This window comes from Chelonia mydas, chromosome 18, assembly GCF_015237465.2.
Source record: "Chelonia mydas isolate rCheMyd1 chromosome 18, rCheMyd1.pri.v2, whole genome shotgun sequence".
NCBI classification, from domain to species: domain Eukaryota; kingdom Metazoa; phylum Chordata; order Testudines; family Cheloniidae; genus Chelonia; species Chelonia mydas.
This window is the reverse complement of record NC_051258.2, coordinates 19981722-20002866: the sequence shown is the minus strand read 5'-3', so window position 1 is coordinate 20002866 and position 21145 is coordinate 19981722. Positions and strand designations below refer to the sequence as shown.

Sequence of the window (21145 nt, the reverse complement as noted above, 5' to 3'; positions counted from 1 at the left end):
GTCACTGGAGTCCTTGACGTTAAACACAGATTTGAGTTACTAACATACTTTGTTCCCTGTGGGTTGCACAAATGAACTGAGAAGCAAATCTGAATAAGTCCCTAACTGCACATATTATAAATCAAACTACAGTTACAGAAAGGAGATGCAGTGGGAAGGAAAAGGATCTGCAATGTTTATAACTGATAGAGCGATAAGGCAAAAATTGTGTTTTTCCAAACGTCAGCCCATTGGGGAGCAACTTGAAGCAAGATTCTTCATTTTTATAAAAAGGTGATTTTAACATAGTCCTGTCTGTGGGCAAAATTCTCTACTCCCAGCTGCACAGCCAGCCTCCAGTGAATGTTCTACCCATAATTAGCATCAATTGCTATTCCACATTCAAAATGTGCACTAGAGACCCAGCATGCAGAGGAGAATTTTGCCCCTTTACTATTATATCCACTTTAAAACTCTTTTTATGCCCTGAATTATCTCCCAAAATATAACTTTTTTGTTTGTTTGCAAACTTTTGGTGAGGGGAATGGGTCTCCTTTGTTCTCCCTCCTTTCAGAAAGGGAATTATGTGTGATTCCCATAATATTTTTTGACAAAAACAACCATTACAGAAAAGATCATAAATGTACGGAAAGTTAAAGGAGAGAACAGTGAAGGAATGAATTCAAGATGCATGTGTTCCTTCCTCCATCTCCTCCAAACTCTCCATGCCAAGGCCCAAATGTGGAACAAACATGACACAGACCCAAAATGGGGAACACACCAAAATTATTAATTCAGGCAATTTCAAACCCGGCAGGATTCCATCGTGTTGTGTAATCAGTCTTTTGATAGCAACAGTTTCCAGACTCTTTATTTCTCATGTAAAATAATTGTCCATAATAAAAGTCTGTCACAATGGTGGAGAGGGGTATAAGTAACTTTAACACTAAAATGAGTGATGTTCCCTTGTGATGAGGGACATTTGAGAGCCAGGGCTCTGCAGGTGTGCCATTTTTCTGAGAAAGCAAAGGTCAGAGCAAGACGAAGCTGAAAGGATGTCATAGTAAATGAAGTGACTTTCCCTCACATACACCCCTATTGCCCTCATCCCAGAGATCTGAAACATTAGCTATAATATTACAATATCAGGCATTCAAACATCATGAGTGCGGCCCTGGAAATCATGAGATTAGTTTAAAATCATGACTTTTTCTAGAACAATAAATGTGGGGTTCTTTTTGCTTTCTGGACTTTGAGCTTTTTTAAGGGTCACGTTTTCAAGCTTTTCTTCACAACCACCGGGGGGGGGCGGCTGCGCCCTTCACAAAGATGGCGCCTGTTCTTTGTCTGTCTTCCCGCGCCTTCCCCCCCCCGGCTCGCGACGGTCAGAACGCCCATCACAAAGATGGCGGCCGCTGCGTGCGTGGCGTAGTGTCGTGCGCACGGCGGCGGGCGACGTCCGAGCTCGTCCCGGAAGCGGCGCGGCGCCGGCTGGGGCGGGGAAGGCAGCTGGAGCTGGCGGCGCCCGGCCAGAGCCGCCCCCTCCTGGGCGTCTTATGAGGACCCGAAAGGTGAGGAGAGCCCGAGCCCGGAGCTGCTCTGGCCGGGCCAGTCACGCTCCCCTGGGGTGGGGGCTACACGGTCAAAGCGCCGCGCCCCTCCTCTCTCCAGCCCCCTTTACCCTCCAACAGCCCCCCCCCCGTGCGCCCTTTATCCCCCCAGACTGCCCCCAACGAGCGCCCCCCCGTGCGCCCTTTACCTCAGAATGCCCCCAAATAACGCCCCCCGTGCGCCCTTTACCCCCCCGACTGCCCCAACCAGCGTCCCCCCCGTGCGCCCTTTACCTCAGAATTCCCCCAAATAGCGCCCCCCGTGCGCCCTTAACCCCCCAACTGCCCCACCCAGTGCCCCCCCGTGCGCCCTTTACCCCCCCGACTGCTCCAACCAGCGTCCCCCCCGTGCGCCCTTTACCCCCCCGACTGCCCCAACCAGTGCCCCCCCGTGCGCCCTTTACCTCAGAATGCCCCCAAATAACGCCCCCCGTGCGCCCTTTACCCCCCCCGACTGCCCCAACCAGCGTCCCCCCCGTGCGCCCTTTACCTCAGAATGCCCCCAAATAGTGCCCCCCGTGCGCCCTTTACCCCCCAACTGCCCCAACCTGTGCCCTCGCGTGTGCCCTTTACCCCCTCCCGACTGCCCCCCACCACGCCCTTTACCCCCCCCAGACTGCCCCCAACCAGCGTCCCCCCGTGCTCCCTTTACCCCCCAGACTGCCCCCAAATAGCGCCCCCGTGCGCCCTTTACCCCCCCCCCAGACTGTCCCCCACCACGCCCTTTACCCCCCCAGACTGCCCCCAGCCTGCACAACCCCCCTCCACCGCGCCCTTTGCCCACCCACAGCGTCCCCACACCCTGCCCTGGTGGGAGCAGCTGTGGGGGGGTGCTGGACAGAGGTTAAAGCCGTCTTGTTCCTGTCCCGATCTCTCTTGCTAACCCTAACCACTTCCAAGTTCGGGTGCGGACTTCTCCCAGGTGATAAGGAGGCGAACCTCCTGCCTTACCTAAATGGAGAGAGGATTCTGCCTCAGCGGTCTGCCCTGCGTTCCTGTGGGATCTGGGTCAGATCGTTTGGGTGCACACCGTGATACTTTCGGAGAGTCCTTGTTGCTCGAATGGATGCTTCTACTGCTAAAGATTTAACAAAACCCCCACATCCCTTCTGCATTGTAAAATTGCATCTGGTTTAGCTTGCAGATGGAGTGCCATCTTCAGAACGGCCGAAGGCTGGAAACAACGCAGCAACCCAGTCTTCATCTCATCAAGAGGTTGATCTTTGCAAATCCACAAAAACAGTGTGTCTGGTAGGAAAAACCTGTGACTTTCACTTTCTGAAATGTTTTAAGAATGTTAAGTAACTTTATTTTGCACTGAGCTGTTCATTTTGGAATATGATATAGGGGATGTTTTGACTTTTAGTAAGGCCATGAAAATTATATGTTGTGCAAAATGTTTTTAGTTACTTCACCCACTTTGTCTCTGTAATAATATCTTTTATTGGACCAACTTCTGTTAGTGAGAGGGACTAGCTTTTGAGCCACACAGAGCTCTTCTTCAGGTCTGGGAAAGGTACCCTAGAGTGTCACAGTTAAATGCTAAGGAACCATTCAACAGAAATTGGTCCTATAAAAGATATTACCTCACCCACCTTGTCTCCCCAACATCCTGGGACTGACGTGGCTACAGCTAAACTTTAGTTAATTTACACATGATTATCCAGAGAGCAAGGGAGATGGAAATAAACATGCATAACATACATGCCTTGTATTAGCTATATAAATAAACATAGCGATGAACATTTAATATATTGACATATGGAACATTCATTTCTGCTTGTTAATATGGATGTGTCAGTAATTTGAGGTACGCCAGATCACATATAACTAATTCTGATTCCTCAGGTTGTTACTTCAGAATATCAGGGTGGCAGTGGCATGTGTTTTCTAAACATGCAACCAGTAGTGCGTACATGCAAATAAATGCACTGGCACCTTTTCCTTTTCACTCTAAAAACAAGGTTTTTTTGCATATTATGTCTATACTGAGGTTGAATTGTCCAAGTTTTGTATCATAAAACCTTGGAAATGGTTCTAAGGAACAACAGCATACTATAGAGGAACACACTGGAAGTGAAATCCTGTCTTCCTGTTGACTACTGTACTGGCAGTTAACCTGTTCTGTTTTAAAAAAAAAAAAAAAAAAAAAAAAAGTACTCTATAGTAATATGTAGTTTTATCTTGAGTTTATAAAGTGGTAATTTATTTTTCCTTAAACTTACAGTTTCATGGTTGATAATGGCAATAATGAATAGTTAAGGCATTTTCTGGTCAGTCAATGGCTGGTGAGGTTAATGACTCCATTTCTTCAGCAAGTCACTAATTACTAAGAAATAATGTGTCCTCCCCAGCAATCATTATCCCTTACTTTCTGTCTAGGGTTTTAACTTTAATATATGTGCAATGTGGCCTACTTATGGCTGCTGTGGGAACCACAGTTCTTCTGAGGTTTAAAATCTGTTTAAACACAGCAACGAAGGGTTTTTTGCATCTAATTATAAACAGCTACAAAATGAGCCACCAGTGTGATCGATTTAGCTTGAGAATTGGTTGAAGAAAACTTTTTCAGATTCACTATATTTACATTATTTGATTATATGGCTATGAAAAAAAACACAAGGGAACAAGTTTATACATTGTGGAGTCAGTTTTCTGGATTTGTTGTTCACAGCATAAAGTGCACTGTGGTAAACCATGTGTGTATGTACTGTCTTGTGAATTCCTATATAGCAATCTCATAAAATAAGGTGTATAAAGTTGTTCGTTCTGTTATGGTAATTATCAAGAAGAATATTGTGAAAAATATGATGGGTGATTATCCACATGCTACGTTAGTTCTGTGTTTTCCATGGGAAGAGGATTCCAAATGGTGATTGATTGATTGTAATTTTGTGAAATGTAATTGCGTCAAATTTTAAACCCACTGTTTATCATAAAATCAACTTTACTTAAGCATATAGCTTTAGATCAAACGGCAGCCCCTTAAAGAACACCCAGTGTTCACTTCATTAAGCTGTTAAGCTCCATATCAAGCCTGCCACTAATGTTGTCTAATGAAGTTTGTTTGAACTAGACCTTATATCTTCTTTCTTTGTGATAGGCTTCGTCACACAAAGCAACTGACAGACGCCCTTCAAAGAGGCTAAAATGTGAAAAAAACAGTCTAGTGAAACTGCAGTTACAAGAACTTGTATCTGGAAATGGAAGTGTTCGCCGTCTGAAAGAACCAACGGAAACATCTGATGAGACTCAACTCTTGGGAGACTCGGTTGACCCCAATATGAAGCCTTTACAGAGTAAAATCAAAAGTGCACCAAAGATTAATGAAGAGAGAGAGGGGAATGATGATGATATTTCCATAAAACCATCTGCACTGAAGGGAAATAGCTGCCCACCAAAGAAAGAGGAAGGTGAAACTTTTCTGCCAAACCATATCCCAAATGTGGAAGAGGAGAGCAGCTGTGGAACTGCGTTTTCAGATGAGTCTGGGCTGGAGACCGTAGATCTCCAGAAGAAACCAATACAATTGGATAATAGTGCTTTCTTAGATGAGGACAGTAACCAGCCAATGCCAGTGGATCGATTCTTTGGAAACATTGAGTTCATGCAGGTAAGAAGAATAAAACTCTGAAGTGTTTTTTTTTTGTTTGTTAATTTTGCTCTTATGAACTTTCTAGCTTCTAGTCTATACGTCCAAAGAATGTTAGTGATGCCAAAACTTCACGCAAATTTGACCAATATTGACAATCTGTTAGACAAACATAGAATCATAGAATATCAGAGTTGGAAGGGACTTCAGGAGGTCATCTAGTCCAACCCCTGCTCAAAGCATCCTGAGCTATTGGGTACAGCCGGCTGAAAATCTTTCAGCTGAACAGTTTGATGTTTGTTTTGTTTTTTTTTTAAGGGGGAGGGGGGGCGGTTTAATCTAAATTGAAACATTTTGCAGGAACTTTTGATTTTGAAAGGAAAATGTCTAAATGTTTTTTCAGCTTTATCATTTTGTTTTGATAAGGTAAAATGTTTCATTTCAATAGGGTCAAATTTTTGACTTACTATATTTTAATAATATTAAATATAAGACCATATTTCATATTCTAATATAACAACCAAAACTAAACATTTTTACCTAAGCAAAAGAATGTTTCTGAATCAGGATTTTTGAGAATTTTCCCACAGAACAGAAATTTTCCACCAGCTGAACTAATGGATTGAGTATGGGACAGGATTTTGAGTTCTATTCCCATATCCACCACTGACACATTGTAATTTTGGACAAGACATAATCTTTTTCCCCAGGTGTTTAATGAGGAATACTTAACCATCATACAGGGGTAATGTGCGGATTTGTTTGTAGAGCACTTAGCCCAATTTTTTCCCCCCAAGTATTAAAAAAAGAAAGCAAGAACCACACACTAAGGCAGATGTTAAGAGCAAAAAATGAGCAGTTTGAGTAGGCTCACCTCAGACTGCTTCTGCTTTTACTTAAGATGTATGTGAACACAGTCAGCTGCAGTAGAGTATATGTTAATGTCTAGCATATACCAGTTGAGGAACCTGTGTAAAGTAATGTGAAATGTCTGTATGGGAGGGCTGTTTAGTTGCTACAGCAGCTGGCTTTTGTTAATAAATTCTCTTTCTTAAAGGACCTCCCAGCAGCTGCAGTCACGTGCACCACAATGAGCAGGCGAGAATTTAGAAAACTGCACTTCATTGCAAAGGAAGACGATGATGACGATGATGCACTTTAAGCACAGAATGCAAAAAACATAACTTTTATAGTTGTTAAATTCTCTCTTTTTCTATAAGTCTGTTGAAATAATTAGTGATCCTATTATAATTAGCTGCCCTACCCATCACATTTCACTGGCATGACATCTTTCTGCAAGTGCCTTTCCTAGAGAAACTGTCTATTTCTCTAGGAATCCTAGACAAAACCCCGAAGCTGGGTGTGGAAGAGAGCGAGTGCCTTTACTAGTGAATGTGGAAGTATGAAGTCTGTAGGATTTAGAAGCCACAGCTACTGATTTACCAATTTAACAGAATTAAAGGACTTGTTGCTTTAATAAACTAAGCAATTTTACTTTATCTCTTTGTTGTGAAGAGGAACAGCTAACAAGAGCATTATGTAAATTTGAGCACATACAACACAGATAGGTTGCTGTGGGCTAACAGTGATCTTCTTAAAAAGAAGAAAAACCTTAAAAGCAAAATGTGACTAACACATGTTTGTGTTCTTCATAGGTGCCTAGTAAGTAAGCTGCTGGTACCCAATACCTAAGAGGGAGTCCATCCTGTATTTCTTATGTTTAGTGTTATACCATTTGTTTACTTCTGAAACTAATCAATTCAACTTACAAACCTTTAAATTGTGGTTCTGTTGGGGAAAACTGGCCCTGTACAAATGTTAGTGTGGGTTCTGTTTTGTCTCTAGATGACCAGATGTGCTTATTTTACAAACAAGTATGAGAGCTTTACTCTCTGTTCAATGAACTCCACCTACCATCTGAGGTATAAGCTGGGTTTTCTTTCTTTCACATATATTACCAGCAGTAAAAATACTGCAGGATAAATATTGCCCTCATTTATACCTATGTAACCTTACTGTTTTCTTGAGTTGGTTTACACAGCTCTTATTTATGGGAACTCAGTAAATCTGTTGATGCTCAAGAAGGAATAAAAACTAATCTCTGAGCTTTCTTCAACAGTTTATTACTAGATGAATGGGTGTTGGAAGTACAGAATAAGGTTGGTCTGCCTGATTTTCCCAGGTTGTAGTGGTTTTGGAAAATGAGCAGCTTCAAATGACTTCATGAAAATTGTTAGTTCATCTAACATTGGTAACACTTCACTGGCAGTGGTTATTAGGCAATACGCTTCTAGATCTTTACTTTTGAAACGTTTAAGTACTTGCTCTCTATATTTCTAGAAAAGTAGGAAACATCTCAGCAGATGGCTTACATAAATATTCATTTCTACAGCTATTGCCTGTTAAGCATCCACATAAAAGCTGAATGAATTGTATATATGTTCATTCACTTATTTTCACTTCTGATATGATATTGCTGTCAGCAATGTCTTACTGCTTTTCCTCTTTTCTAATATACAGGCATTCAACTTTTTTTAAATAGTGTAGTTACGATTTTTAACTAAATCTTGCTGTAATCCCTATAGCTTTTGTCCTTCAAGCTTTTGGGGATTTATTTGTGAACCACTGTCCCTCATAAGTGTCTATTCAGGTGGAATAACATTTATTTTGAATAGAATCTTGAAGGGTGATGTTAAATTATTTAGGGAACATACTGTATAGACCACATTATATTTGTCAGCAGGGCAAGAACAGGATCTTCATTTGTTATTACATCTCCAAAAATATCCTGGAGCGAATGTGTAGATTTCTTATTTACTGGTATTAAAACAGTTACAGATTACTATTCAATTGTTTTGATTGTATAAAGAAGTATATGTTTAAAAATTAACAGGGACAGGTAACTATTGGGTCTGCCATAGCCCTGCTTTAAAAATGCACCCGCTCATTGTATAGCAGCAATGCTGAATGCTTATTTTCTGAGTTTGTTACTCACTTTTTTTAATATAGTAAAACTTCCCCACTTTGAACAATAAGATGGTACTTTTTTACTAATAACCTAATGCTACTTGGAGTAGTGTTTGTGGTGGAAAAGAGAGAGAAGCAAGTCCATGGAAAAAACACACAGGCATGTTGTGACCAGTGTTTCACCAAATGTAAAAACACAACTCTGTGCCAAAAGACATTATTCTAGCCTGACCAATTTATACTTCACTCTATCAGAAGTGGGTCTTAGTTCATTTGATTTTGCACTAGTTGCTTGTACACACCTTGTCTCTCCTTTATACTTATGTATGAGGCAAAAGATGCCTGAAAGATCTTTATTAAACAAATATATAAAAATACATTGAAGTTTTACATTAACATAGTTCCTGAGAATTCAGTTGATTTCAGATGGCCTTTTTTAAAAAAAATCATTCACATTTTACTACATAATTAAGAGGTAGAGGGGAGCACAGCTGATGAACAGACAATTATCAAAGATATTGAACATACAATACCTTTTCCTATAATATCCTTCATATGTAGTACTGCACAACACTGCAAGAAAAGTCAAGCAGCCGAGGAAGTTGGAAGATGTTTTTTAAAAAAAAAGAGGAATATGAACCAAGAAAAAAGACAGAATCTAGCACCACTGATAGTTTCTTTAGAAAATATGTACGTAAAATAATAGGTTAAAAATGGGAGTCATTAGTAGATTAGAGCAGAGATCACAGGGACACAGAACTGGGAGTAGCTCTGCCACTAACTGTGTGGTAGCCTTTGGTAAATCTAAGGTACACGGATTGTTTGCCCAGCTGTAAGCTCTGTAGAACAACTTAACTACCTCACAGAAAATGAGCTGGGGCCTCAGAAACCAACTGTATGAAAGGTGGAATGACAAATGTTTGAATGAGGTTTGATTGCAGCCACATCTATATTAGGGAATTTAGCAAGAAGAGATCAATCTATGATGTTCTTTCACTAAGAATTTCAGAAATATTATAAATGGTGTCCTTTCATATAGTTTAGAAAACCACAGCAAAAAGCCACCTTCAGGGAAGTCACTTTGAGACCTTCTGCATTCGCTTTCTTTTTCTGTATATTTTAGTTTTGTCACAGGTGAGATTATGGCTGGCTTTCTTATGGCAAGCAATATGCACTAGTTTTAAATTTTCCAGAGTAAATAGCAACTGATAGAAGTATTCCCAGGCCACTTCCCTTCCATCTTGTTCTTTGACAGCTTCTGCCAGTGTTGGTACAATAGTTCGTTTCTTCTCTATTCTGCAATATAAAATGAGGGAAGCATTTCCCATTATTGACCGTAACAAACTTCCTTTTAACAAACCATGTATGTATTCCCTATAGGAAGGATGGGAGCTAACCTTTCAGTCATGTGTAAGACTTTTCTGCATTGATATTAGGATGTGTGTGGTGATGGTAGTTTTTTTAAATTCTAAAGAAAGGAGCTTAGCATGAGTAATGTGGACCCTAGAATCCTATGTAATTTCTAATTACATAACAGCTTTGGGCAGGGGCAGAAATGAAAGACTAGTCACCTGAGGAGCCTAGTGGGAGATGTTTTTAATACACAGAGAAGTTGGGGTAAGGGAAGAGCAGCTAACAATGAATGTACTAGAATGTAATATGTATTGTAGATTTCTATCTTGTCACCCATTTCTGCAATATCTGAGTACCTTCCATCTCAGTGGATTTAGGAGAAAATGAGCAGACTAACCATCAGACTTCCCCATAAGATGAAAACAAACTGGGTTGGTATCTTGTTTAATGCTGAAGGTGGACAGTGTGTAACAGGTATGTTTGGTTTAATGTTTTATACGTACATATGATCGAGATTCCACGTACTGAAGAGGATTCTGCTCTCCCTGTTACTGTAGGGATTGATGGAATGTTTACACAGGCAGTAATCCCTGTCAAAAGGACCCTGTAAAAAGATAAAGGCAGCGGGATAGTATCCACCCAGCAAAATGTATTCAGCTTGTTGCACAGGAAAAGATATGGGAAGAATCAAGGCCATCCACTGACAAAGGCTGCCTTTGGAAACACAGGATAAAATTTTAGTAGTTTTCCCTGCATAAATAAGCAATCAATATCAGTAAGCTAACTTATGCTTGTATTTAATTGGGTATCTAAGTAATTATCTCTTTCCTCAAATTCCATCACTGTAGAGCAGTGGTGGGCAACCTGCAGCCTATCAGGGTAATCCACTGGTGGACTGCAAGACCGTGTTTACATTGACTGTCCTTAGGCACAGCCGCCCACAGCTCCCAGTGACCACAATTTGCCGTTCCCGGCCAATAGGAGCTGTGGGAAGCGGCAGGCAGCACGTCCCTGCAGCCCGCGCCGCTTCCCACAGCTTTCATTGGCTGAGAACAGTGAACCGTGACCACTGGGAGCCATGGGGGGCCATGCCTAAGGACGGTCAATGTAAACACTGTCTTGCGGCCCACCAGCGGATTACCCTGATGGGCTGCAGGTTGCCCACCACTGCTGTACAGCATGCCAGCACTTGCTGCAGCAGAGAACTCTGGCTAAGAAATGACTGTGAAATGTGTGCCTATGTAAGAGGTGAATGGGAGGCAGCTCTTAGCATGGTGGAACTTTTAACAATGATTGGAAAGCTAGTACTGAAGCCCCTGATACCGCTGCTGTTTTACAACAATTTGTAGATCAGTGGTTCAGGAGAGCCAGATGTGAAATCCAATTTTTAGCTTATAAAGGGCAAGAAACAAGTCCTCTTTTAAAGCTGGGTGATTGTTTACACAACCGTTGGCACCATGTCCTGCTGAAAGCCTAACTGAAATGTCAGCCTAAATCAGACATTTTACTTAAATAAAATACAGAATCCTGGAAAGCCCTGCCTCCCCTAGTAAGGCTTGAATTTGTTCAGCAGTATGACAATCAGCAAAGGGATGCTGTCAACTTAAAAATGTTGTAAATCAGTTAGTTATGTTACCCACACCCTTGATTAATAAAAGAGGTAATATGCCACACTTTGCTTCTCAAAAGTTGGATGCTCAAAGTAATTAGTCAGTTTCACTCTCAGTGCTGCAATGTTTAAAATATCACTCCAAAAAACAAAACACTTGTTGGTCTTAAGTCTTGTTTAAATTTAGTAAAAACACCAAAGAATTTTATCTGAGAACAAATTATGCTGGCAGCGTCCTTCAGTCACTGTAGGTAGGTAAATTATTTCTCTTCAGTTTAATAGTTTGCAGTGCCCAGAGGCTTATTCTGCCTTTAAATGCATAACTCCCATTACAATTTATTTTCATAAGCATAGCACATAAAATATACCTTACACACACTTATTTGTCTTCGAAATAGTTTCTTACTTGACAGGAGAACCATCCCTCAGTAGTGCAGAGGCGGACCGCCGCCTCCTCTCTTCTGTCAAAGTAACAGCCATTATATTTAACAGACTTCAGTTTATCCAACATAAAGTCAGTTATTCTTTTATATTCTGCTTGTGCTGCTGGATGAACAGCTGAAGTATAACTGCTAACCTTTAAGAAAATAAAAAGCACTATGTCATTCCTAGCTCAGACAGTGCCTACTGCACCCTGAATCTACTTAATAAATCCAATAGATTTAAATGTAAAACTAGTTCCATGGCTGTTTATGGAAAAAAATTCAGCTGTTCAGGTCTAATGTAAAGATTTATTTTTAATAACAGCTTGAAACCAAGCTACATTCAAAACAGCAATTTTTACCTCTTTCATATAACTTCGTATTCTGCTTTCACAACTGTATCTCATATAACTTGATTTATTCTTAAAGCGAGACTCCATACCTAAAAGACATAAATATTTTATGACTTGTATAAAAAATCTCAAGCTGTTGTTTTACTTGGCTGGATCTCTAGCTCCTTTTCTTTATGAAATGAAGTGAGTATGATTGTTTATTTGCTTCGCTTCCCTGTTCATAGTGTAAGCACTCTGGATACCAAGAATGCCTTACTATTTTGGCTTTACATAGGGTTCAGTACATTGTTTGCACTTAATAAATCATATACCAATCATTGCTCTTAACGGTACTCCTTGATGGCCCATACCTGGAATACAATGTTTAGTTCCAGGCACTTCTGTATCAGAAAGATGACAAACTGAAGGGTATTTAGAAAGGAACATCACAATGATTAGGGTACCAGATGGATGGGTTTAAAAGGAGATATTAAAAGAGCCAAATAGATATAGCTTAACTGAGTGACATCTAAAGGGAATAGATATCTAAACAAAGAGGAATATACATCAAAAACATCTAAATACTAAAGAGTTTCCCAGAGACTGTATATGTAGAAGAAATGGGAGGCAAGTAAGAGGAATATCTGACAGATCTACTGAACTGTACAATAATGTTCCTAGGCAAATGGCAGGATCCTCTTCACTTGGGTCATTTTAGAATTAGATTTGATAAAGCATAGAGGAGTTGAAGACCTAGACCATGTGTTGTGATCAAATCACAGAAATTAAAGATGGAAATGGTTTTAAACTATCTCATCTATCACTCTGCTGAGAGATTTAACTGCTATACTGATACAGAACTTACCTTCAAACCACTTTCTGTCTTCCTCTCTGCTTTCCGCCAAAATGTTTTCACTTAGGTTTTGAATGAGATCCACTAGAAGCTTCTGTCTCTTGGGAGCCTGCTCATCTGATAGCAGCTTTTGTGCAGCCTCAACAATGTCATCTTTTTGTGCGTAAAATGTATTTAGGAAGTGATCTATGTCACTGACAACTGTAGTTTTAAGTGAAGAAAAAAAACAAACTAGTGCTAGGAAAACTTATGTAGTCTGAACTGTGCTTTCAGCTGGGGTTTTGGTGTGTTCCATAAAAAGTTTCTCTGGGACTGAATAAAAAACATTTTAAAAGAGTATTATGCTACTTGCCAACATTTATATCTTAATTAAAAGTAAATCCAAACCCGCAGTATTGACTTTCTAGTGTTTCATCAGAAATGTGGGAGCAAAGGGTTTCCCTTCAGGCCAACTTCCCATCACCTTATTCATGATGAACAGCACCTTGCTCAGAGTAGCCCCATTGACTTCAACATGACTACTTGGGGAGTAAGATTCCACTCAGAGTGAGTAAAGGCATCTTTACTTTTATTCTGTGCCTGTTCAAAAACCTACCAGGCTTTTCTCCACCCAAGTGACCAACTCTGAAAAATGAGGGAAATTTCTTCCAGTTTACTTTTACCTTAGTAATATAGGTTTCAGAGTAGCAGCCGTGTTAGTCTGTATTCGCAAAAAGAAAAGGAGTACTTGTGGCACCTTCGAGACTAACAAATTTATCTGAGCATAAGCTTTCGTGAGCTCACGAAAGCTTATGCTCAAATAAATTTGTTAGTCTCGAAGGTGCCACAAATACTCCTTTTCTTTTTTCTTAGTAATATAGTAACACATCACTAAAAAGTGGGCGGCCCATTGCACACATTTTTAAAATAAGGGCGTGAACAAAAACCCAATGATAATGCATTCACAGGTATTTTTAAGATGACCACTGTAGATTAGCTTCAGTTTTAGTAGTTCAGACTCGTAAATGCATAGTAGAATGTTGTAATGAAGTTTTAGTATGGTATCATATTCCTTTTTGCAGACTGGTAAACTGAGGCACAAGGAGGCCTTTACAAGGTCACCTTGAGCAACAGTTGTGAAGATGGAGATAAAATCCCAAGTTCCGACTCCTTCCCTTTTGGGGTTTCGAAATGTGAAACTGTTTAAGCTGCAAGATAAACGGATAAATTTTTCTCACTTACAACCCTGCCAGGTCTCCCCTGGGGCTAGCAGTACAAGGTCTGTATTGTCTGGAATGCTGTGGAAGTAACCTTCAGTCAGTTCTGTCCCATCCTCATACAAACAGAGCCGGCAGTCGGGAAAAGGAAGCTGTTCACAAAAAGAAAACACACACGGACACACAGTTGCACTTTAATGAAGGTACTCTGCAAATGGACCCACAGAAAACTTTACAAGTGAAATCTGTTAAAATAAATAATGTCACATCAGCGAAGATGCAAAAAGACAGATTCCTGGAGCACCCAGAGGTGCCTCTGCCAGAGCCGGGGTCTGCTCCAGAGCTGCCCTCCCTGGACTCTGGGACGGGCTGAAGGTGCAGTGGCCCCATGATCGTCCGCTCCCGAAAAGCGGAGTAGTGGGGGGGGGGGTATCCGGGAAGACAGCCCCCCTGCTCTGAGGGCGATGCGCCCCTTACTCCCCACGCTCGGACGCGCCAGTCTGCCGGGGTCGCTCGGGTGCCCCAGCTCTGGGGCACCCACCGACGCCCCGAGATGCCCGGCGGGGGGCGGGCCCCCGCCGCTGTACTGCGGGGGGGGGGCGCGGGGCCCTTGGGAGGAGGCTGTACTGACAGCGCCTTGGGCCCCGCCCCAGGCGAGCGACGGCGCGGTGCCAGCCCGAGCTCCCCGCACCGGCCCCGGCCGAGCCCTGGGGCTGCCTGCAGCCGGGCTCGCCGGGGCTCGCCTAGGCCCCCGGGGCGGCGGGCTCAGGCAGCACCTGCAGCAGCTTGCCCGCCTTGCGCAGCAGCTCCGGCAGGCTCCGCCCCGCCACCCCGTACTTCTGGGGGCCGCGCAGGCTGCGGATCTTGAAGGCCTTGGGCCGCGGGGCCATGGCCCGGCCGAGAGCGGGGCCCGAGCCTCTGGCATCAGCCGCTCCCGGGCCCTAGCGCCGCTCGGATCCCTTTGCGCATGCTCACAGCTCCGGACGCCATGAGAGTTACCGAGGCGGGGAAGCAGTCCCCCCTCCCCGCCCCATCGCTAGCTCGGCTGGCGCATGCGCAGATGTGGCCCGGCCGCGCGGCAGGATGTTGCGCATGCGCAGGGGGCGTGTACTAGGCCGGTTGCCATGAGAGCGGTGGCCCTGGCGATGGCGCCGGAGTGAAGTAGGTTGAGGGCGAGGGCTGCCGGGAAGGGGGGTCGTTGCCCCGCTCAGGGTCCTGTCATGCCCGGGGTGAGCGGTAACGGGTGTCCTTGCCCGGCCCCGCCCCCATAGGCCCTGCGACTCACCGTTCCTAGGGGGACCCCAGACCCGGCCGGCCTGGGCAGGGCCGTCCCGTCCCTCCTCCCCCACAGCACCCTCGGGCCCGGGCCCCCCGGGCGAGCCCCTGGCGCTTCCCTGCCGGCCTCGCGTTGCTGGGCGGGAGGCGCCGCCGCACGCTGCATTTGTCCGCCCCCGCCGGCGTCTTTGTCGAGTTTTACAAACCCCCCCAGCGCTTGGGGCCTGGCCCCCCGACCCTTCCCCTTTGACCGCCCTGGAGACAGAGCCTGGCTTTCACCGGGGATGAGCCCCCCCCCCCCTCCGGTTTCTGTGTTCAGCCCCTCTGTGCAGGCGTCTCAGCAAGCTCCCCCCGCCCCCCAATTGGGCCGGGGAGAGCGGCCCCCCGAGTTTCACACAGGAGGTGTGCAAGCTCCCAGGTGGAGCTCTTCACCACAGCACAGGGTTCGTGTGAGGCTGTGCAAAGGAGAGCCAGGCAGGGCAGGGAGTCAGGATTTTGTTTACAAACAGAGGCCGGTTTCAGAGTAGCAGCCCTGTTAGTCTGTATCCGAAAAAGAACAGGAGGATTTATGGCACCTTAGAGATTAACCAATGTATTAGAGCATAAGCTTCCATGGGCTACAGCCCACTTCATCGAATGCATAGAATGGAACATATAGTAAGAAGATATGTATACATACAGAGGACATGAAACAAGGGGTGTTACCATACACACTATAAGGAGAGTGATCAGGTAAGGTGAGCTATTACCAGGAGGAGAGGGGGGAAAAAAAACCTTTTGTAATGGTAATCAAGATGGGCCGTTTCCAGCAGTTGACAAGAAAGTGTGAGGAACAGTAGGGGGAAAAATAAACATGGGGAAATAGTTTTACTTTGTGTAATGACCCATCCACTCCCAGTCTTTATTCAAGGCTAAGTAAATGGTGTCCAGTTTGCAAATTAATTCCAAGTCAGCAGTCTCTCGTTGGAGTCTGTTTTTGAAGTTTTTTTGTTGTAATATTGTGACTTTTTTGAGGTCTGTAATCGAGTGACCAAAGAGATTGAAGTGTTCTCCAACTGGTTTTTGAATGTTATAATTCTTGAGGTCTGATTTGTGTCCATTTATTCTTTTACGTAGGGACTGTCCGGTTTGGCCAATGTACATGGCAGAGGGGCACTGCTGGCACATGATGGCATAGATCACATTGGTAGATGTGCAGGTGAACGAGCTTCTGAAAGTGTGGCTGATGTGATTAGGCCCTATGATGGTGTCCCCTGAATAGATATGTGGACACAGTTGGCAGTGGGCTTTGTTGCAAGGATAGGTTCCTGGGTTAGTGGTTTTGTTGTGTGGTGTATGGTTGCTGGTGAGTATTTGCTTCAGGATGGGGGGCTGTCTGTAAGCAAGGACTGGCCTGTCTCCCAAGATCTGTGAGAATGATGGGTCGTCCTTCAGGATAGGTTGTAGATCCTTGATGATGCACTGGAGAGGTTCTAGTTGGGGGCTGAAGGTGATGGCTAGTGGCTTTCTGTTACTTTCTTTGTTGGGCCTGTCCTGTAGTAGGTGACTTCTGGATACTCTTCTGGCTCTGTCAATCTGTGTCTTCACTTCAGCAGGTGGGTATTGTAGTTGTAAGAATGCTTGATAGAGATCTTGTAAGTGTTTGTCTCTGTCTGAGAGGTTGGAGCAAATGCGGTTGTATCGTAGAGCTTGGCTGTAGACAATGGATCGTGTGGTGTGGTCTGGATAAAGGGTGGAGACATGTAGGTAAGTATAGCGGTGAGTAGGTTTCCGGTATAGGGTGGTGTTTATGTGACCATTGCTTATTAGCACTGTAGTGTCCAGGAAGTGGCTCTCTTGTGTGGACTGGTCCAGGCTGAGGTTGATGGTGGGATGGAAATTGTTGAAATCATGGTGAAATTCCTCAAGGACTTCTTTCCCATGGGTCCAGATGATGAATGTAGCACAGAGTAGGGGCATTAGGGGATGAGAGCTGAGGAAGCGTTGTTCTAAGTCAGCCATAAAAATGTTGGCATACTGTGGGGCCATGCAGGTACCCATAGCAGTGCCACTGATTTGAAGGTATACATTGTCCCCAAATGTGAAATAGTTATGGGTGAGGACAAAGTCACAAAGTTCAGCCACCGGGTTTGTCATGACATTATCAGGGATACTGTTCCTGACGGCTTGTAGTCCATCTTTGTGTGGAGTGTTGGTGTAGAGGGCTTCTACATCCATAGTGGCTAGGATGGTGTTTTCAAGAAGATCACCAATGGGTTGTAGTTTCCTCAGGAAGTCAGTGGTGTATGGAAGATAGGTAGGAGTGCTGGTAGCGTAGGGCCTGAGGAGGGAGTCTACATAGCCAGAAAATCCTGCTGTCAGGGTGCCAATGCCTGAGATGATGGGGCGTCCAGGATTTCTAGGTTTATGGATCTTGGGTAGCAGATAGAATACCCCTGCTCGGGGTTCTAGGGGTGTGTCTGTGAGGATTTGCTCTTGTGCTTTTTCAGGGAGTTGGCTGGTGATTAAATTAAAGATATGGAAGTTTAGCCTGTAAAAGAGGAATACGTCCCTGGAGAGGGGGGAGTGGTTGTGTTAGAAAGAACAGGGGATTTAGAAAAAATACAGCGAAGCACTGAGCCAAGGTTACATGCAGAAAAGGGGGAGATTTGGGGGTGTAGGTGGAAAGAAGGGGTCAGACCCAGGGCAGGGCTAGCTGTGTATAGAGAGGTTCCCACTCTACCCGTGGTACTTACGTGGCCCCATCACAGCAGTATCTGAGGCTGCGCCTCACAACGTCTAACCTATTTCTCCTCCCAGCCCCTCGGTGAGGTAGAGCAATGCTGTTATCCCCATTGTACAGGTGGAGCACTGAGGCACACAGAGACTAAAGGCCAGATCTTCAAAGGTATTTAGGCACCTAGTGAGGTTTTTCAAATGCACTTAGAAGATTTGGTGCTTTGTAAACCCCACTAGATATCTAACTGCATCTTTGGGTGCCTAAACATCTTTGAAATTCTGTCCTTAAAGCATTGGCCTGGGGTGGGGTCAGACAGGAAGTCCATGGGGGGAGTAGAACCCAGGTCTCTCAGGGCTAGCTCCCTATCCAGCGGACCAGCCTCTCTCTCTGCTGCATGCTGCAAAAAAGAGGACTCTGATAGATGGGAGCAAAACCAAGGCGGCCAGTTCTCTGAGACTCCAGCAAATGGTCCCAGGATGGATGTCATGGTTGACAGCATGAAAAGCAGCGCAGAGGTTAGGAAGGATGGAGAATGAGAGTCAGATGAGAGGAGATCACTTAACTCCCAAGGGGTGGCAGGTTCTACCCCATGCTGGGTTGTAGAGCAATGGCTGCTGTGCAGTTTTACATTTTAACTGAAAACCATTTTGTTCAGTCATTTTTTGTTCTGAATTTGAGAAAAGGAAGGAACGAGAAAGTGTCATATAAGTATCAGATGTGTTTATGCCTCAAATTCTTAGGGTTTCAGCTGTATTCAGGCCAATTCCAGAACAAAGAACAGAAACTGCATCCACAGAGTCCATAAAGTCAATGATTGTCATGATTTGCATTATTCACTGGGCACCATCTGTGTGCTCGGCACACTTCAGAATATGCCAGAAAATCCAGTCCCTGAGCCAATGCACATAAAATGCGTAAATCTGGATAAGATGGCTCAGATATTTAAGTATGAGGTTGTACAGTTATTGACCACACGTTTTCACATGTGCACTGTGATGTTTATAGCTCTGAGTGGAGGTACTTATGGCAATAGAAGTTTTACTGGATTAAGGACTAGAAGATTTGACCCTCCAACTTTCTTTCTAAAGGAAGAGCTGCCCAGAGCTCCTGTGCCTGTTTATTTTCCTTTCCTGCCTGCAGTTGCCCTGATATACCTCAGAAGTCTGTTTTTTTCTCAACTTTAAAAATATAGAATTTTCTTGGTGTTTGGTTTTAAATATTCTCCTGTGAGAACTGCAACACAATTGCTGTAGTGTTGTGTTTAAGAGCCTTCTGAAAAGTTATTAGCTTTTAAACAGAAGTAAGCAGTGTTGCCAACTCTTATTATTTTTGTCATGCGTCTTATGATGATTGTTTTCCTTAAAGCTCCAGCTCCTGGAGTCAAGTGGCTATGTGATTATTTTAGCCTTCGTTCTTAAAGAAAAATGAAGTTTTTAGTCCTCATGGCTGTAGAGAAAGCATCAAAATGTGACCCCAGGGCACCCTAACATCTCAAAAAGCAGAAGGCAAATAAAAAGAACCCCAAATCTGTTATTCTGACATAATCTCATGATTTTAAAGCCAATCTCATGATTTTTGGGGAGCCAGATTCATCATTTTTGAACATTTGGGATTGGCAATACTGTGAAAGTGTCAGCTTCACTCCTGTTTAAGATTAGTTTCTAGTCTATTATTTATCGTGAGATAACACCTCTAGAGCCCCAGGCAGGTGCAGTATAAACTCAGGGGGCCTTGCCCTAGTAGGATGTTTCCAAAATTAAATGATCTACTCCAATCTTGATGAACTGCAAAAAAGTGATAGAAAGTAATCAAGATATTTCTACAATTGTTTCAATTGTTGTATTCAAGAGTTAGTAACAAAGGATATACATTAAAATTTTAAACCTAACCAGTGTTCCTTAAGTGATTTTGACGCAAGATGTGAGAACGTCAGTATTAGAGCTGAGTGAGTAATATTTATCAAATCCTCTTTTTTTTTATATATATATATATAGGAATTAGATACAGTGCTCCTAATTTTGAAGTTATCTGCAGAAAACAAAAAAAAAACCTAAAGTTTTCAGGTGCCTAAGTAGCCCTTGGAATCACAGTTAAAGTTGCCCCCCACTTGCTAAAATCTGAAATGGCACCCCTGTGCCCTGTCCCAGGGTCACTGGGAGTTGAGGGGGCTGGAGGAGTGCAGGCTCAGAGACTGTGAGAAATGGGAAAGTGCATGTGCTGTGTTAATACTTGCCACTGTTTGCTGTGCACAAAGCATGATGAGGTGGGCTAGAAGCTTAGCAAAACTGAATTTCCTCCCAAGAGAACCATTTTAACACGTGAAAGTGGACCACAGTAATGGGTGTACAGGGCAGCCCACAAGAGAATGTGTTCTGTGGTGTTAAAGCCTGCTCCAGTCACCAGTGCCAGTGGTCAGGTTGAACTCTATTTAATATTTTTTGTGGTAGGCTCACGGACTCCCAGGATTTTGCATGTATCTCATTTTAATCTAATCATGATACATTTTATTTACTTTGTCAGATGTTGTAGACCATTTATGTTAGTTTTCAAAACAGAGTGCAACTTGTGACAAACCAGCTTGTGAGAGTTTAAAACGAGGTGATGAATTCTGAGGCAGATGCTGATGAAAACTGAAAGTGTTCTACTAGGAGGGAGCATTTCTTTTACAGAGTTCACGAACTTTACAGGAGAAGGGAGCTCGTCATCCCTTCCTGCCGCCTACGTTTTGTGTGAAACTACAATGTGCTCAGTTTTCAAAGATAACTTAATACATTACTTCTTAGTTATTTTGTTGCCAATTAACCTGTTTACAGACCACTCTAAGTGCGGGAATGATGGATATGTTTTACAGACATTCTAGGAAAGCAGGTGTTACATGCTAGCTCTGTATCCTTTTCACTGTGAAATGAGTTCAGTTTTATACGATCACTAACCAGGAGGCTGTTCTTTGATCAGAGAGATCCATGCACTTTTTTGTGCTTTTGCCCCATGAGCAACTGAGTTATGTGGAGTGTTGTGATATCAGAGGTATTTCGGTAAATCTACTTTTCTCACTTACCCGTTCCATTCATTACATAAGAACAGCCACACTGAGTCAGACCGATGGTCCATCAAGTCCAGTGTCCTGTCTTCTGACAGTGGCCGTTGCCAGATGCTTTAGAGGGAATGATCAGAATAGGGCAATTTATTGAGTGATCCATCCCTTGTTGTCCAGTCCCAACTTCTAGCAGTCAGAGTT

The 21145-nt window shown here is 43.5% G+C and overlaps 3 protein-coding genes across 11 annotated transcripts in view; 2 read left to right on the top strand and 1 right to left on the bottom strand.

Annotated features, from left to right (window-relative positions):
- The first annotated feature begins 1295 nt into the window (after window positions 1-1295).
- Window positions 1296-12212, top strand: C18H1orf174 (chromosome 18 C1orf174 homolog). The gene is made up of 4 exons (XM_037881227.2): window positions 1296-1550; window positions 2727-2840; window positions 4693-5202; window positions 6239-12212. Exons 1-4 carry the CDS (start codon window positions 1536-1538, stop codon window positions 6341-6343), a joined length of 744 nt encoding a protein of 247 aa, XP_037737155.1. The 5' UTR covers window positions 1296-1535; the 3' UTR covers window positions 6344-12212.
- DFFB (DNA fragmentation factor subunit beta) lies at window positions 8488-14824 on the bottom strand. The gene is made up of 7 exons (XM_037881226.2): window positions 14690-14824; window positions 13939-14065; window positions 12730-12918; window positions 11895-11974; window positions 11517-11687; window positions 10005-10105; window positions 8488-9444 (listed from the first exon to the last, which is right to left on the bottom strand). The coding sequence occupies exons 1-7, from the start codon at window positions 14801-14803 to the stop codon at window positions 9225-9227; spliced, it is 1002 nt and encodes a 333-aa protein (XP_037737154.1). The 5' UTR covers window positions 14804-14824; the 3' UTR covers window positions 8488-9224.
- An 88-nt stretch (window positions 14825-14912) lies between these two features.
- Window positions 14913-21145, top strand: part of CEP104 (centrosomal protein 104) — a 42079-nt gene continuing 35846 nt past the window's right edge. For 4 of the 9 annotated variants that reach the window (XM_037881223.2, XM_037881221.2, XM_043531556.1 and 1 more), the window contains exon 1: window positions 14913-15074. The gene's annotated coding sequence lies outside the window, so the exon portion shown is untranslated. Of the gene's footprint in view, window positions 15921-19804; window positions 19853-21145 lie in introns of those variants that run through there. The other 5 variants (XM_043531554.1, XM_037881222.2, XM_043531557.1 and 2 more) reach the window with 5 other exon arrangements.

Coding starts and splice junctions, on each gene's coding strand:
- C18H1orf174 (XM_037881227.2), top strand. Junction 2,841..4,692: donor CCACAAAAACAGTGTGTCTG/GTAGGAAAAACC, acceptor TCTTTGTGATAG/GCTTCGTCACACAAAGCAAC. Junction 5,203..6,238: donor GAAACATTGAGTTCATGCAG/GTAAGAAGAATA, acceptor TCTTTCTTAAAG/GACCTCCCAGCAGCTGCAGT.
- DFFB (XM_037881226.2), bottom strand. CDS start 14,803: ATGGCCCCGCGGCCCAAGGCCTTCAAGATCCGCAGCCTGCGCGGCCCC. Junction 12,919..13,938: donor AGGGGAGACCTGGCAGGGTT/GTAAGTGAGAAA, acceptor TTAAAACTACAG/TTGTCAGTGACATAGATCAC. Junction 11,975..12,729: donor AGACAGAAAGTGGTTTGAAG/GTAAGTTCTGTA, acceptor TATGTCTTTTAG/GTATGGAGTCTCGCTTTAAG.